Source organism: Hipposideros armiger, unplaced genomic scaffold (genome assembly GCF_001890085.2).
Source record: "Hipposideros armiger isolate ML-2016 unplaced genomic scaffold, ASM189008v1 scaffold_477, whole genome shotgun sequence".
Classification (NCBI taxonomy): domain Eukaryota; kingdom Metazoa; phylum Chordata; class Mammalia; order Chiroptera; family Hipposideridae; genus Hipposideros; species Hipposideros armiger.
This window is the reverse complement of record NW_017731827.1, coordinates 645,731-659,663: the sequence shown is the minus strand read 5'-3', so window position 1 is coordinate 659,663 and position 13,933 is coordinate 645,731. Positions and strand designations below refer to the sequence as shown.

The 13,933-nt window shown below is 51.1% G+C and overlaps 2 protein-coding genes across 3 annotated transcripts in view; one reads left to right on the top strand and one right to left on the bottom strand.

Moving 5' to 3' along the window:
- Positions 1-5,828: 5,828 nt before the first annotated feature.
- On the bottom strand, positions 5,829-13,876 carry UBXN10 (UBX domain protein 10). The gene is made up of 3 exons (XM_019666647.1): positions 13,795-13,876; positions 11,061-11,166; positions 5,829-8,783 (listed from the first exon to the last, which is right to left on the bottom strand). The coding sequence occupies exon 3, from the start codon at positions 8,766-8,768 to the stop codon at positions 7,887-7,889; it is 882 nt and encodes a 293-aa protein (XP_019522192.1). The 5' UTR covers positions 8,769-8,783; positions 11,061-11,166; positions 13,795-13,876; the 3' UTR covers positions 5,829-7,886.
- PLA2G2C (phospholipase A2 group IIC) overlaps positions 13,474-13,933 on the top strand; it is a 19,009-nt gene continuing 18,549 nt past the window's right edge. For both annotated transcript variants that reach the window (XR_002126685.1, XM_019666649.1), the window contains exon 1: positions 13,474-13,597. The gene's annotated coding sequence lies outside the window, so the exon portion shown is untranslated. The remainder of the gene's footprint in view (positions 13,598-13,933) is intronic.

The window sequence follows — 13,933 nt, the reverse complement described above, 5'->3', positions numbered from 1 at the left end:
ATGACCTGTTAGTTTTATGCCTTTCATGCTGAGCAGTTGCTTTGTTTGGCTTTGAAAGCAGGGTCTTCAACAGTTTCACTTTGGGGAGGTTGGCACCTACCATGTGCAGGCCCCACAGCTAGGCACCCAGGGGAGCGCAAAGATGAACATGTCACAGGCCAGTGTGGAAGGGCCTCGCAGCCTTGTGAAAGGGGCTGGCTGTGCACTGGTTCCAGGATGTCGCCCCTCCCTTCGCTGGTCTCTCCTAACCGGCCTTTGAGCCTCAGCTCCCGCGTGACTTTCCAGAAGCATCACCCCTCCTCAAGCTGTGATTCCATAATATCCTTTTGTGTATTCATTCATTCCACTAACACTTACTGAGCACCTACTACGTGCCAGGCACTGTCTATGCACTTGTGCTAATCTCCTGATATAGTTTACTGTGTACCTATCTGCCTGACCCCTCTGGATGGGGAGCTCCTTGTGGGCAGTGATCACATCCCTGGTGGCTGGCACAAAGCAGCTGCCCAATAAATGTCTGTGGAACAAATGAGGAGAGAAACAACAATATAAGATGGGTAATTACTAAAATAAAAATTAGCATTTATATGTACTTTTACAGGTGTCAACACATCCTCAGTAAACATTACTTCTTCATCTGATGCTTCACAATAGCTCCTTGTGGAGCGGTCATTTCCATTTGCAGGTAGGATGATTGATGGTTGGGCAAAGTATAACCCATCCAGGCACAGAACATAGGACGCTGGATGCCAAATCCTGTGCTCTTCCTCATCCACACAGGAGTGTTTCTTCTATGAGAACCTGAGAGGGATAATGAGACCCAGGGAAGGGAGAGGCTGAGTCGGAGCTGATAGGTGGCTCCTGACAAGCAGAGCTGGGGGTTGGTGAGGACGAAGTCCAAGTGGAGATTCAAGATTCGAGAGCAGGATGGCCTAAAGCAAGTTCAGAGCCTCCCCCTCCGCCTTGCCCCCTCCCGCCCCCCTCCCCCATCTGCCCTGCTGAGACTGAGATGGAAGAGAATCATAGACGACAAGTATTGGAAGGGACCCTGAAATGACCTAGCCCAGCCCAGCAGTTCTTAGCCTGGCTGACCCTTAGCATTTTGGGGGGATGGAGGGTGGTCCAAAAGGGCAGTTCGTGGGCTCCAACCCCAAAGACTAGGGCAGATCTTTGGGGAAAAAACCTCCAGAGCCTTTTGGATGCCGAGACTCCCTTTAAAACCCACTATCCAATGTTTGCCTGTTGGATACAATCTTAGAGCCCAAAGCCGCTTCGAAGGCCTTTTTGGCTATGCTGAGTCAAAGGTTTGCTGGCGATGGTCTGCGTTTCCCAGGGCTTGCAGTCTAGCCCTTGTCTGCCAGCTGCACACTTGCCCTTTCACACACTGGTCTCCCACTCCTCTGCCTGAAAAGGAAGGGACAGCCTCCGAGGTTGATGGCAGGCATGTGTGTTGATTTGTCCTCTCTTGAGCAGATGGCTCACACCTTGGACTTCCTGGAGGATGGGACTGAGGAGTCTAGACTGGTTGGAACCAGGTGCCTAGTGGGGAATGATTTGAGCAGCGTAGTGCAGCCTGACCAGCCGGGATCCAGCCCGAGAGCACTTCAGTACGACCCACAAGCGTCTCTTCAATGGCTCCTTTCTGGTATAAACTGCAGTGGGAGCAAATGCACTCTGTGGATTTCCTGTGTGGTCTCAGACTGGCCTTTGCTGCGATTTGCCTCTCATACCTCCTTCACTTGCTTTTTAAACCCCAATTAAAAAGCATGCTTACAGGACAGTGGCTTGGTAGCCCAGCTCCTCAGCCTGACTGCTCGTGGCTTTGACCAGGCTCCTGTGACGTCGATCATTCAGACATCTTTCCGTGACCACTTCCTTTGACATCTGTGGCTACCACTCTGGTCTTCCTCTCTCACTTGGATGATAGCAGTAATGGCTTCCACTTGACCCTCCATCCCCTACCCTTGCCTGTTCTCAGCACAGAGCGGGAGTGCTGATTTGAACACGTCTGCCAGGCATGACTCCTCTTCTCAGAACCCCGCAGCAGCCCCCTGTTCTACCCCAGGTTGCAGTGCCTAAAAGGCCCCACGTGTTCTGTCACCCCCCCGCTCCCCTGTCTCTAATGGTTATGCCCCTCTCACCAGCCACTCTGGCAGCGCCTTTACTCCAACAGGCTAGATGTGCTCCCTCATTAGGGCCTTTGCAGCCCCTCTGCCAGGAACAAGATTCCCCCTCACCTCTCATCTCCTTCCAGTTCTCCACTCAGATGTTACTCTGTCCATGAGGTCTGCCTTGACGGCCCAAGTGAGATCTCATCCTCCACCCCTCCCCCGCTCCCAGGTTCCCCCTTACCTTGCTCTGCTTTTTGGTTTTCCATCGCATGTACGCCTTCCTATCACACTATATTATTTCTTATATGTGTTTCTTTTCTGTCTATCCACATTAGAGTATAACCTCCATGAGGGCAGGGATTTTTAGCCAGCTCTGTTCACTAATAAACCTCCTATGTGCCTAGCATATAGGTGCTTAATATATAGTTGTTGAATGAATTTGCAGATGGTTTGAACAAGGTGAGGGCCTGCTGGGAACTCCATTAAGAAGGAAAAGAGTGAGCTGAGGCCCAGGCCTGGGTTGGGGAAACTAAAAAACCCTCTACAGAGCCTGGATCCGGAGTCTTCGGTACATTTAAGCTTGGTCTAGGTTGCTGTTGCAGCATCCCAGGGCTGGACGCAGGGCCCAAGTGGGGCAGCAGGCAATTTCCAGACTGTACCTTCCAGTTGTGAGGGTGAGAGTTGCTGCCATTCTCTAACGGTTTGTCTGCAGGTGGCTGGCCGCTCTTTTATTTCTTTATTTGTTAAAAGATTTATTAGGAAACAGTGTGTTTCTCCAGGACCCATCAGCTCCAAGTCAAGTAGTTGTCTTCAATCTAGTTGTGGAGGGCGCAGCTCCCTGGCTCATGCGGGTATCGAACCGGCAACCTTGGTGTTATGAGCCTGCGCTCGAACCACCTGAGCTAACCGGCCGCCGTTGGCCACTCTTGTTAACAGTGGGCTGGTTCCGGAGCAGGTCCAGGCTGCCTATTGGTGGTGCCCACCAACCAGAGTGGACCTGTGATTCCTACCTCTCCGCCAGAGGTACAGTTCTCAGCTGGTCACAAAGAACCAAGGCCCTGCTACACAGATCTCCTCATTATAAAGAACAGGTAGGCATGAAACTGAAGAAAGTAGTAGCTTTGTTACTTAGGCCAAAGGGACAGTGGTTTTGTTTGCCCTCCCAAGAAGAAATGCATCCCAGCTCAGCTGCTGGATTTGAATGACTGGACTGAAGGGAGGCAGGGGAGGGACGGAAGGAGGAGGGGAGATACGATGTGTTACTTTACTGGAACAAGAATTTCTTTTTAAGTAACCTCCATCAATAATCATGGCCCTAGAATTAGATGGTAATTGCTTTTGTTTAACCTACACATGAAGCGAAATCGCCACCTTTTTAGTTGCATCTCTTCTTAAAGCAACGAGCAGCTTTGGGATTCTCTGCGTACCTTGTCTAGGGACATCCATGCATTTCCTTCACATGAAGGGAAACCCAGGGTTTCTCCCCTGCCCACCACGCGTTTGTCTTATTGCTGTCATGTTTGCTTGCTTGTTTTTGCAGAAACAGTCCACCTTGGTGAGGTGGTCAAGCTAAGTCCACTGGAGTAAATCCCACCTTGTCAAACTGTCTTGCTTTGTTTTCCTTAAGAAAGTGGTTATGTCCAGAATCTGACCATCTGTAGTGACATCTATGGCTGCCTCCCTGGCCCCGGCCACCATCATCTCCCCCCTGGCTACTGTCAGCCTCCAGTCGTTGGTCTTCCAGCTTCACTCTGGCCCCTGCAGTCTTCTCTCAAGACAGCAGCTGGAGGGGTTGCGCCTCTGGAGAGCAGGACCCCCAACGTGAGGCATGCTCAATTGTACTCATTGGCAGTTGTCACATCAGTCGTTCAACCTTTTGGGATAGAAGTGTGTCCAAAAATACCTCCAGAGTTTTGTTCTGTCTCATCAACTGTTCAGGAAGGCCGCTGTTTCCTAAGCTGTTTGAAGGTAGAAGAACACAGAGAGACGTCAGAAAGGGCTGGTAGAAACTGCCCTAATCAGGAAAGGAAAATGTCACATCACCAGTGTAGACACAAAATAAAACACCCAATTTCATTTTTACAATGTGAGTGACTGTCTTGTACGTCAGTGAGTCACCAGAAGTCTCCTCCACTTGGATTGTCGACTCCTCTGCAGTCGCCCCTGACCTCTGCTTCTGTGGTGGTGTCCGGCTGGCTCTGGCTTCGGGGTGAGGGTAAGCAGGCTCACAAACTTTTAATTTTATTGTGGTGCGTTGCCTTAGGGGACTAAGAAAACAGACGTTCTTGTTTAAGTCTCAGAATAATTTCCAAACTAACGCTAAAGGAAAAGAATCTCGTTTTCTTTGCAATTCCATTGAAAAGGCAGAAACGTAGATCCTCTTACCCTATAAAAAGGCTCGTCTAAAATATACCCCACACTACAGGAAAACTGTGCACCCTTTTATCTCCACTTACCATGAAGACCTTCATAAAAAAATTCTGTCCAGAGAAACATTTTTGCCTCTTGGGACAGGGCTTTGTTTGACATTCAAAACCATTTAAAATGGCAGATAAGAGCATGAACAAAAGCAAAATTCAGTTTGTAGAACGCCTACTTTTGCAATGCATGATAGTGATAGTGATCTGTCATTAGTCATGAAGGGTTTTCATTGGAATGGACTGCCTCCAGGCTTGTCTTAGTTTCTCTGCTTGTGAAATAGTTTATGTGGGATCTATGGGGGTGACTGCTGGCTCCCGGTCATGTTCACAGGCCATCTCTCCAGCAGGGCTGCCCCGGCTTGACGGCTGTTGGCTGGGTCCCCAGGTACTTTGAGGGCAAGGACTGTTGTGTTAAAACCACCTGCCATCTGTTGGTGAAAATGTTTTGGATGCTAAATGATGAGTCACTTATTTCTCCTGCTGTTCCTTCTGCCACCAGGACTAATTTACCTTTTGGACTTGATCAGGGGATCCACTGGCAGAACTTGTCACGGAGCTTTGTCCTATGCAAAGTTCATGTCCCCAGTGAGCCATCTTGCCAGGGTCATCACTAGAAAGGGTGGAAAAGAGCTGCCTTTGCATTTCCACGAGATAGGGAGAAGACATAACAGCAAGCTAGCCTGAGCCCCACTCTAAGGCCCTTCCGGACAAAGCCGACGTCAGCCGGTTTGAGCTGTGAGTCCAGAGGAGGTTCCACATTGTCCTGCCCGGGCGCTCTTGCCAGGGCGCCCATGCCGATCGCCAGGTGTGTGGCACAGGACAGGCCCTCAGTGACTGTTGGTTAAGTGAGTGACTGAGGTCTGTGACCACAAAGTGGGTAAAGCTGACCTACCCAGGGCCACCAAGAGGCGTGCTCTGGGCTCAGCTTCGCCCATTAGACCAGGGTGCCCAACTGGCAGTGTGACAAGCAAAACCATCAAGGACCCTGAAATTCTGACACAGTCTGCTGCTCTTGCCAACCTCGAAAGGAATGATTTTTAGGAGGATTTCAGGAGACTCCTCCTATACAGACAAGCTTAGTCCTATGATATGAGCTGCAAGCATGAGCGGTGGGAGGGGTGGGCTTCTGGGGGGCCTGGGGAAGAGCACTGGGAGCCACCGGCAGAGCCACGTGCAGAGCCACCAGCAGAGCCAAGGAGAAAACCGGAGGTCAGGTTGACCAGCCCCTCTGTCCACCCGAGTGTGGGAGCCGAAGTCTCGGGATAAAATACAAGATGCGCTTCTCTGTCGACTCAGTTTCACACAAATCGGGTTTTATTGTTAGATTCATCATCTTTTGTCCAAAAAAACAAAACAAAACAACAAGTTTATTAAGCTGGTTCAAATCTAGCTTTTTCACATATCCTAAAATATTCCTATGCTTCCTGCCTTCCATGTGTTTTAACCGCCCCAAAATTGTAAGCTCAAGAGCAGCAGCAAACCCCTAAGCGCAGAAGACTCTAACTCCTTCAAAGCGTGCCCCATTTCGCTGAAGTTTTCTAAAGATTTCCTGCCTGGTGAAATTACCAAGTCCCAGGTGGGTGGGATTTTATTCTTACCACAGAGTCGGAGTGATTCTGTGGGTGGCTCTTCACCCCAGCCTGCTAGATCAAAGGCAGTTATGTACTTGAGTCCTGGGTGGGAGGTGAAGTTCCTGTACTGTGAGTACCAGGCTCCAGCCACCGTCCCTGCTGCCATGGTCAGTAACTGGGCGACCTGGCCAGTTGTGTGGGCTGCCCAAGGCCCTGCAAGCCCCAGCTGACCTTTGCAGTCAAAGGAGCTGCTGACCAAACCCTGATGGACTTAAGGAACTTTGCAAAACATTCAGAAACAACCTATTCTAGAGCGATCTGGGTGGTGTGGGATGTGGTTAGGACAAGGTGAGCCTTTTTCGGAAGAAAGGATGATGGTGCTAATCTCCATGGCTAAGTATCAATGAGCTGGAAGTAACATGTCCAACCACGTTCCTTAGCGAAGCACAAGATTTCCTGTTGCTGAGGTAGCAACAAGGATAGGCTTCTAGAATGATGCCTTCTGTGTGTGCCTGTCAGTACTCAGGGCTTCGTGATGGCCGAGCTCTTGGCGGGGGGACACGTTTCCCTACTCGGAGTAGTGATTTGGCCACAGAGGGAATCCAGATGAGATGTGGGAGGCCTGCTGAGCTCGCAATACAAGAGAACTTTGGCAGATTGTCTGCATCACCACTCAGAGTTGGCAAAACAAGACTCTGCGGTCTTCAGTGCAGCTCCAGGCTCAGGTCACACGTGCTTCGTGCCGATCAGTCAGGCACTGGGGCATATGGCCTCTTAGCACAGGCACAGCAAGTGACACCAAACTGAGGTGCCCTTCTCCTCTGGGGGAGGATTTTTAATCAGAGAACAGAGGCCCCACCAGATTTTTAATCAACGAACAGGGGCACTGCCGGAGCCCCTGTGTTTGAAGCAGGGGAGATACTGAAACTGGGGGATGAAACAACGGATCCAGGCCCAGACAAGCCAAGGGGGCCTCCAGTACAAACTTGTACAGAAGTGTAGGTTTATACAACTACAAAAGATCCCATTCCCGACAAAAGCAAAGGGTATCAGATGACACTGGATTTTCTTGGTTTTGGATGAATTTTGCACACAGGGAGGAGCTACCAGAAGCTGTAAACCTGGTCAGTCTCCATTTAAAAGTAGCTACCGGCTAATCCATGGCTGTGGGAGCGATTTGCTGTCCAGCCCTCAGGCTGCTTTAGAAATGCTGATGTAGTGGGGGATCTGTACGTGCAAAAGACCTGCTCTCTCCTCTGCAGCGGTCTCCCACAAACAGCAAACCCCAGGAAACTCTAGCTACCTGAACCCAGCTAAAGGGCTGCTTCCAAGACGGGGTCACTGCCAGTTTCTTAAAGATGCTTGCAAGAAATACAAATGCCAGTTCGGCATTTCCTGAACCCTGGTTATTTATCAGACTAGAATCCTCTCTGGGAAGAGTTTAATCCTGCATCAAATACAGAAAGGCAAACCGTTGGCTTCGAGAGAGTGAGAGTTCATTGTAAAGGCAGGCAGGTGCTCCGGAAAGGACCCAAAACCCTGGGAAGGAGGAGGCCTGGCCACAGCTGTTCCAGGAACAGCCCTGGTAACCTGCCAGTTCACTCCAGGGGTGGAGAGAAATTAACAACAGGAAGAGACTCTTCTTAGAGCACTGGGTGCACGTGCACGTTTCACTGCTTCAGAGGAGATGCGTGAAGAGTCCCGAGAGTCGCAGCTGCACCAGGTTCACATGGCACTTGGAACCACCTGCCCAGAGGGCCACAGCACCCGAGTGTGCCCCTTGCTCAGAGACCCAGGACCCCAGCTGCGTGGCTGTGGACACAGGGCCACCCCTCCCCATCGTCCTGTGAGATGCCCAGCACCGACTTGTGGGGGATCCTGCACTCTTGGAGAGATTTGGTGAGGTCAGAGAAACGCCTCCGGGGCACCTCCATCGTCTCAATGCTGCAGTGTTGGTAGGTGGCCTTGTTCTTGTGTTCAGCCACGGCGATGACAGTTTGTAAGTTATCAGTTGGCCGGAAATGGCGGACGAACCTCCGGCCTGATGGTGATCTGACAGCAAGCAGCAGCCTTGGCTCTCGATCGGATGGTTCCTCGAGGTCTCCAGCCCGGGAGGAGCCCTGTCTCCTGGTTTCGACAATGAGTTTCCTCTCTGCGGGGCAAGCTGGAGCTCTGAAATCGTCGTTGCTTGTTTTCATGGCGCAGGGCTCCCCTTGGTAAAGAGCCTGCATGCTGCTCAGTTGCAGTGAGCTGGCCTTTTTAGCGACTGTTTCCACAGCTCCCTCCTCCAGGGTCTTCCTGTTGATGGAAGGAAGGACTGGATATTTATTGAGGGAAGAGGAAGCCCCTATGGGCACCTGCGGCAGCAGCTCGGGGACCTCATTGGGAGCTCCCTGGTTTGGGGATCTGGGTGCGCAGGCTCCCAGTTTCTGGCTGGTTGGCAACTCGCAGGGAATGGCTGGAGGTGGAGAAGCTGGTGTGCGGTGAGAGCACCCCCCCATGCCCTGGGGTTTGTGCAGACTCGGCCGTGTACGTCCCTTGGCAGACTTGGGCCTTGTGACGTGCATGTTTAGTGAGTGTGGCTGCCAAGTGAAGCTACTGGCTGCTGTGCTGACAGCAGTGCTGTACTCAGGGGGCGCAAGATTCACAGGGGCTTCTGTGGCCATTGCTTCTCAAGACCCCTAAGGAAGCAGGAGAAAAGAGAGAAAGGCCGTGGGTTAAACTTCCTGGGACTTCTGGATCCCAGGTATTCAATCCCCAGGTGCCAGAATAAACCAACTGGCCACAGGCGGGGGAGTAAGTAGGGGACGGCAGGGGGCCTTCTCTCTGGATTTAGGGCATCTAGACAGGGCCATGAGCTGCAATTCATTCATTCATTCACTCATTCATACATTCACTCATTTCAGGTACTGCAATATATCAGTGGACCCAAGTTATTGCAACTTCTATTATAGTGAGGAAAGACAAGTGTTAAACCTACAAGTAAATAGATATTGTCAAAGGGTAATAACTGCTATGAAGAAAATCAAGGATTGCATTAGAGAACGACTAGCATGGGGACTAATTCTTCTTTTTTGGGGGGGAGGGGAGGCAGGGCTTTAGGCTGAGTGGCCAGAATGATGAGAAGGAACAAGCCGTGTGACAATCTAGAGGTTGGCTAACTTTTTCTATAAATATTTTTGGCTTTGTGTGTCACGTGGCCTGCGCCAGTTACTCAGCCCTGCCATTGCAGCACAAAAACAGCCAGAAACCATACGTAAACCAGCATCACCAGGAGCTACCTGTGCTCAAAAGAGAGGAAGTAGCCCGCTTGTGTTAGCACTCAGGGAACCAGGCTCAGCGTCTTCCCTCAAAGCTGAATGGCAGACCAGCAGACTTCTCTCTGCACCCCCTTTAGAAAGGGGGCGGGGGCAGCGGTTGGCTCAGTGCAGCGCTCACTGTGGAAGAGCCACCCTCTGGGACCCCCATTTTCCCTTTCCCCTCAATCCTTTTCTCACTCTTCTCCCGTCTCCACATAGCCTGCCTTTACTTCATCTTCCTTCTTACTGTCTTTTCGTTCAACCTTGCTTAGTGGGTCTGCACATATGACTTAATGCAGGAGCCTGCCACTGCCCTGACTTTGTCACCAGGCGTGAAGGGTGGCCAGCACTCACAGGGAGGCCCTCTGGTTCTAGACCAGGAGTCGGCACACCTTCCCTGTCAATGGCCAGATGGTAAATATTTTCAGCTTTGCGGGCCATTTGGTCTGTCACAACTACTCAGCTCTGCCCTTTTGGTGTGAAAGCCGCCATAGACGGGATCTAAATGAACAGATGTGGTTGTGTTTATGGATAGGGAGATTTGAATTGCTTGTAATTTTCAGTGGCACAAAATATTATTATTCTTTTGATTTTTTTTCCAACCATTTAAAAGTATAAAAGCTATTCTTAGCTCATGAGCCACACAAAAACACAGTGGAGGGCCAGATTGGGCCCGCGGGCCACTATCCCGCGATTCACCAAACGCTATCCTAGACCAACTCCGAGGGGAACTCTGGGCACTTGCTAATTCTATAGACCTGTGAGCCAGAAAGGTAGAGGGCCTGCCCCCGGTCACACAGCCAGCTGGCGGCAGAGCCGGAAATAGAAGTCAGGTCTGTGACACCGTCCTGTTCTTGAGGACCAGGCTGGGTGTCTCCCCAGCACTGATAACATTCTGTCTCACTATGTGTTTCTGTCTTCCCAACTACATGGACACACACCGAGGACCTCTGTGTTTTCTCTGCCACCTGGGGAGCTCACGAGTGTTTGTGAAATCACACGGATGCAGTTTTCTGAAGCACCGTGGGAGACGTGAGCGTATCTCTGTGCAGGCCCCCAAGTGCCAAATCAGGTCCCTCCTCTTTCCCGCCATCTTGGTGGCCCCTTCACTAACATGGTCACCACCGCCTCATCCTCCCAGTTCCTGGTTACATCTTCCCGGGACACTGCAACATCCTGGGCTCCCTGCCTCCCTCTGAACCCTGACCACTGTGACTCCTGCTCGCTCTGCCCACAGGCTGACCAGGTCTCTCCCAGCCCTCTAAAGACCTTCTGCTAACTTCCCAGTGCCTCATGGTCCCCAAGAAGCAGCATGGGTGCAAAGGACACAAGCCCCAGTATCATAAGACCTGGGTTCTATTTCAGGCTCTGCCGCAAGCTAGTTGTGTGACCACAGGGCAGTTACTCCACCTTCCTGGTATGTCACCTTCCTCATCTGCAGAATTAGCTCTCTGCCCCTGAAGACATTATTTAAACACCTCTGCACATCAGTCTCGCTCTCTATAACATGAGGATAGTAATAGGAAATAACATAGGCAAGGCCATAAGCACCAGGCTTGGGGCATAATAAAGATTGGATTAAATGGTAAGGGTTTTTTTGCTTTTGGTTTTGGTTTTGTTTGTTCAGTGCTTGTATTATTTTAGGTCCAAAAGACTTACCTGTTGCTTCAGAGCTCTTCCCCCGGGGGGCCTTGGGAACATTGGTTCTGCTCCGAGTCAACTCGAACCAGCTGGTGAATCATGGGACTCATGCCAGCCCCACCCACTGCACAGAAATGCCAGAAGGTTGATTTCAGTGAGCTGCTGCCTATTGAAATGGCCTCAGAAATGTGAAATAAATGCTTTCTAACAAATCCCTTCTAAGTCCACACTTTCATCTTGTACTTACCTCAAATTCACTTAACTCCAAGCTACCTTCACAACAGGATCCTGAACAATGTAATTCAAGGCCCCTTAGCTTTGGGCTCTAATGTTACCATTCTGCGCATATTACCATTATTGCAACTTTAGGGAGTATCCTCTTCCACCCCACTAAAACCACAACTGAACAAAGCGCAATATCCCTGTATTTTCCTGAAGTCCTACTCAGTTCAACATCTGGAACAAAGCTCCCCTCTCTTCGTTCAAGGCCTCTGTTTGCTCTCGCGGACTCACAGACTGAGTCTGTCTACACTCCCTTTTCGCACTTCTCACTCGTCTTTCACACCCAATCTGGCGGCTGGGGAGTTCAGTGCCTTCTCCTTGGCACCAGAAAAGCCTGCCTAGCTTCCTTGTTGGTTTCATCTAATTTCTGATCAACTCTGAAGAAGGTGGGGTTTGTTTTTGTTTGTCTGTTTGTTTTTTAAGTTTAGTTCTAAAGCCTTGCACTTGTAATTAAGCAGCTCTGTACTCTAAATCAGGAGGGCGTGAGGAGGTCATAATCGTCCAACTGTTCCGCCGAAGATAAGCTCAACTGGGAAACCAACTCCCCCTCTCTGCCCAGCCTCCCGCCTTGAGGAATGGCTGTTCATTTGCCACAGTTTCTGCAGAGTGATCACAGACTTGGCTTCCAACTCCCACACATGCCTCAGGAAGGTTTAACTGTCAGTAAGTTTGGTAACTTAGAAACCTCTTCCTTAACAACTTTGACTAGGAACGAGGAACGTCATGTGTTCTCCCGGGCTCTCTGCTGAATTATTTTTAACAGGAAAACTTGAGTATGTGCATGCACTTTCTATACCTTTTGGTACTATATAATTACCCATGTTCAGAGGGTGTCATATTCAAGACACCCTGGTCATAAGATAACATGACTGTGAGCTATCTCAGAGAAAAACCTCAATTATGACTAATTCCTATAAGCCCACTCATGGCTATTTAGAGACTAACACCTCCTTCAGGTAAAACCATTCCGGCGAACCTTTCATAACCCACTGCCTCCTCCCCAGTGCGGGGACCATCTGTCACATGGCGGGAAGACCAGCTCTCCCCAGGATCTAGCACATGGAGAGGGGAGGTGGGGGAAACAGGTGTTCCGGGACCTGGGCCAACTTTGTGCCTTCATAGTCACACCTTGGGTCCTGAACTCCTCTGCCGCCCCCCTCCCCCCACTCCTCCCCAGCACCCCTCAGTCCAGGAAGGCTTCTGCAGCACCCATCATTATCCCTGCTCAGCTCACTTCACCACCTCTAGGCCTGGCAGACTCCCAACCACAAAGTGATTTGACAAGATCTGGGCGTAGGCATCCATCAAGCTGCCAGCTGAATAGGCAAGTGGCCTGTTTACTTAAACATAAAAGCTGCACCCCAGAGGCCTGCTGGAGTCAGGAAACAAACATCAGAGGCCTGTTTCCAAGGAGCTGCACAAAGGGCAGGTGCGTTCATTCCTTAAGATCAATCACCAAATCAACTGGCAAGAAGGAAAATTTGATAGGAGACGCTAAAGCCATAGTCCTGCTTCCCAAGGGGCGCCTGCCTCCCACCACTAGGGCAGACCACCGTATTTCACTCACAACCCAAATCGAAACTTACAGTAAATGCAATAAAATATAACCACCCACATTCCATCTGCTGGTATGTACCAAGGATGCATACATTTGAATCGGTCTTTTAAAAATATTTATCAGTTAATACTACCCCCTGCCAATCCCCACCCCCTCCTGGTGAGGCGTTCAGGATGAAATCGCTCAGGAGAACCAACAGGAAATGGTAGCTGGCCTGAGAATGAGAAAACTTGGGTGCCATTCCCAGGTCTACCCAGACTGATGATTAGAATACACTGTCCTATGCACAGTGCCACGTTTAAAGGGGGAGTGGAGAAATTGTGATCAAAGGTTTGGAAAAGGAATTGGTAATGATTCCAAGGAGAGCGGGCAGGTGGAGGGGCATAGTTCAATTATTTACAAGTACTGACCACTCTAGAAGGAGACAAACTGAAGCAGCAGCAGGAGGGATTTGCGGGGGTGGGGGTGGGGGTTGGAGGGGGGGTGTTAAGAAAGAGCATCTAAAAAGGGAGAGTTGACTTGGGTGAAAGAGCATTGGTCTGGGGGAGGCTCAGATCTGGTTCCGGTCTCTCCATGTGACTGACGGGATGTTCCTTTGTCCCTCTGGGTCTGTGCCCCGTCTATACTGCCCAGCCAGGAGGGCATGGCCCAACGGTTTCCTAGGCCCCTCGGCTTGTCTCCCGCAGAGCCCCGGAGGTGTCCAATTCTGGCAACGGTGAGCTCTGGCCAGGCTGGCTTTGCCCCTGAGGAATAGCCTCTACTCTCAGGGCCCCTCTCCTGTCTCCCGGGGCTCGCCCCGTGCGGGTTGGGGGAGGCCCGCCCGGGAGACACACCCAGGGGCCTCCGGGCCCTTTTTGGTCGCGGGTGGCTTTGGGCAGGCCCGTGGGGGCCTAGAGGCCCGGCAGCGCTCACCTCGCAGCTCCGCTCCATCCGCCCCGCTGTCGCCGGCTCAGTCCCTGCTGGTAAACAGCCCTGTCTCCCAGGCAACCACAAGGGTGGGGGGCCACGTGCTTCCGGTCCAGCCTGAATGGGCCAGGCTAGGGTGGGGGTG

Bases quoted from the DNA above. Each gene is read 5' to 3' on its own strand.
- UBXN10 (XM_019666647.1), bottom strand. From the start codon at position 8,768: ATGGCCACAGAAGCCCCTGTGAATCTTGCGCCCCCTGAGTACAGCACT.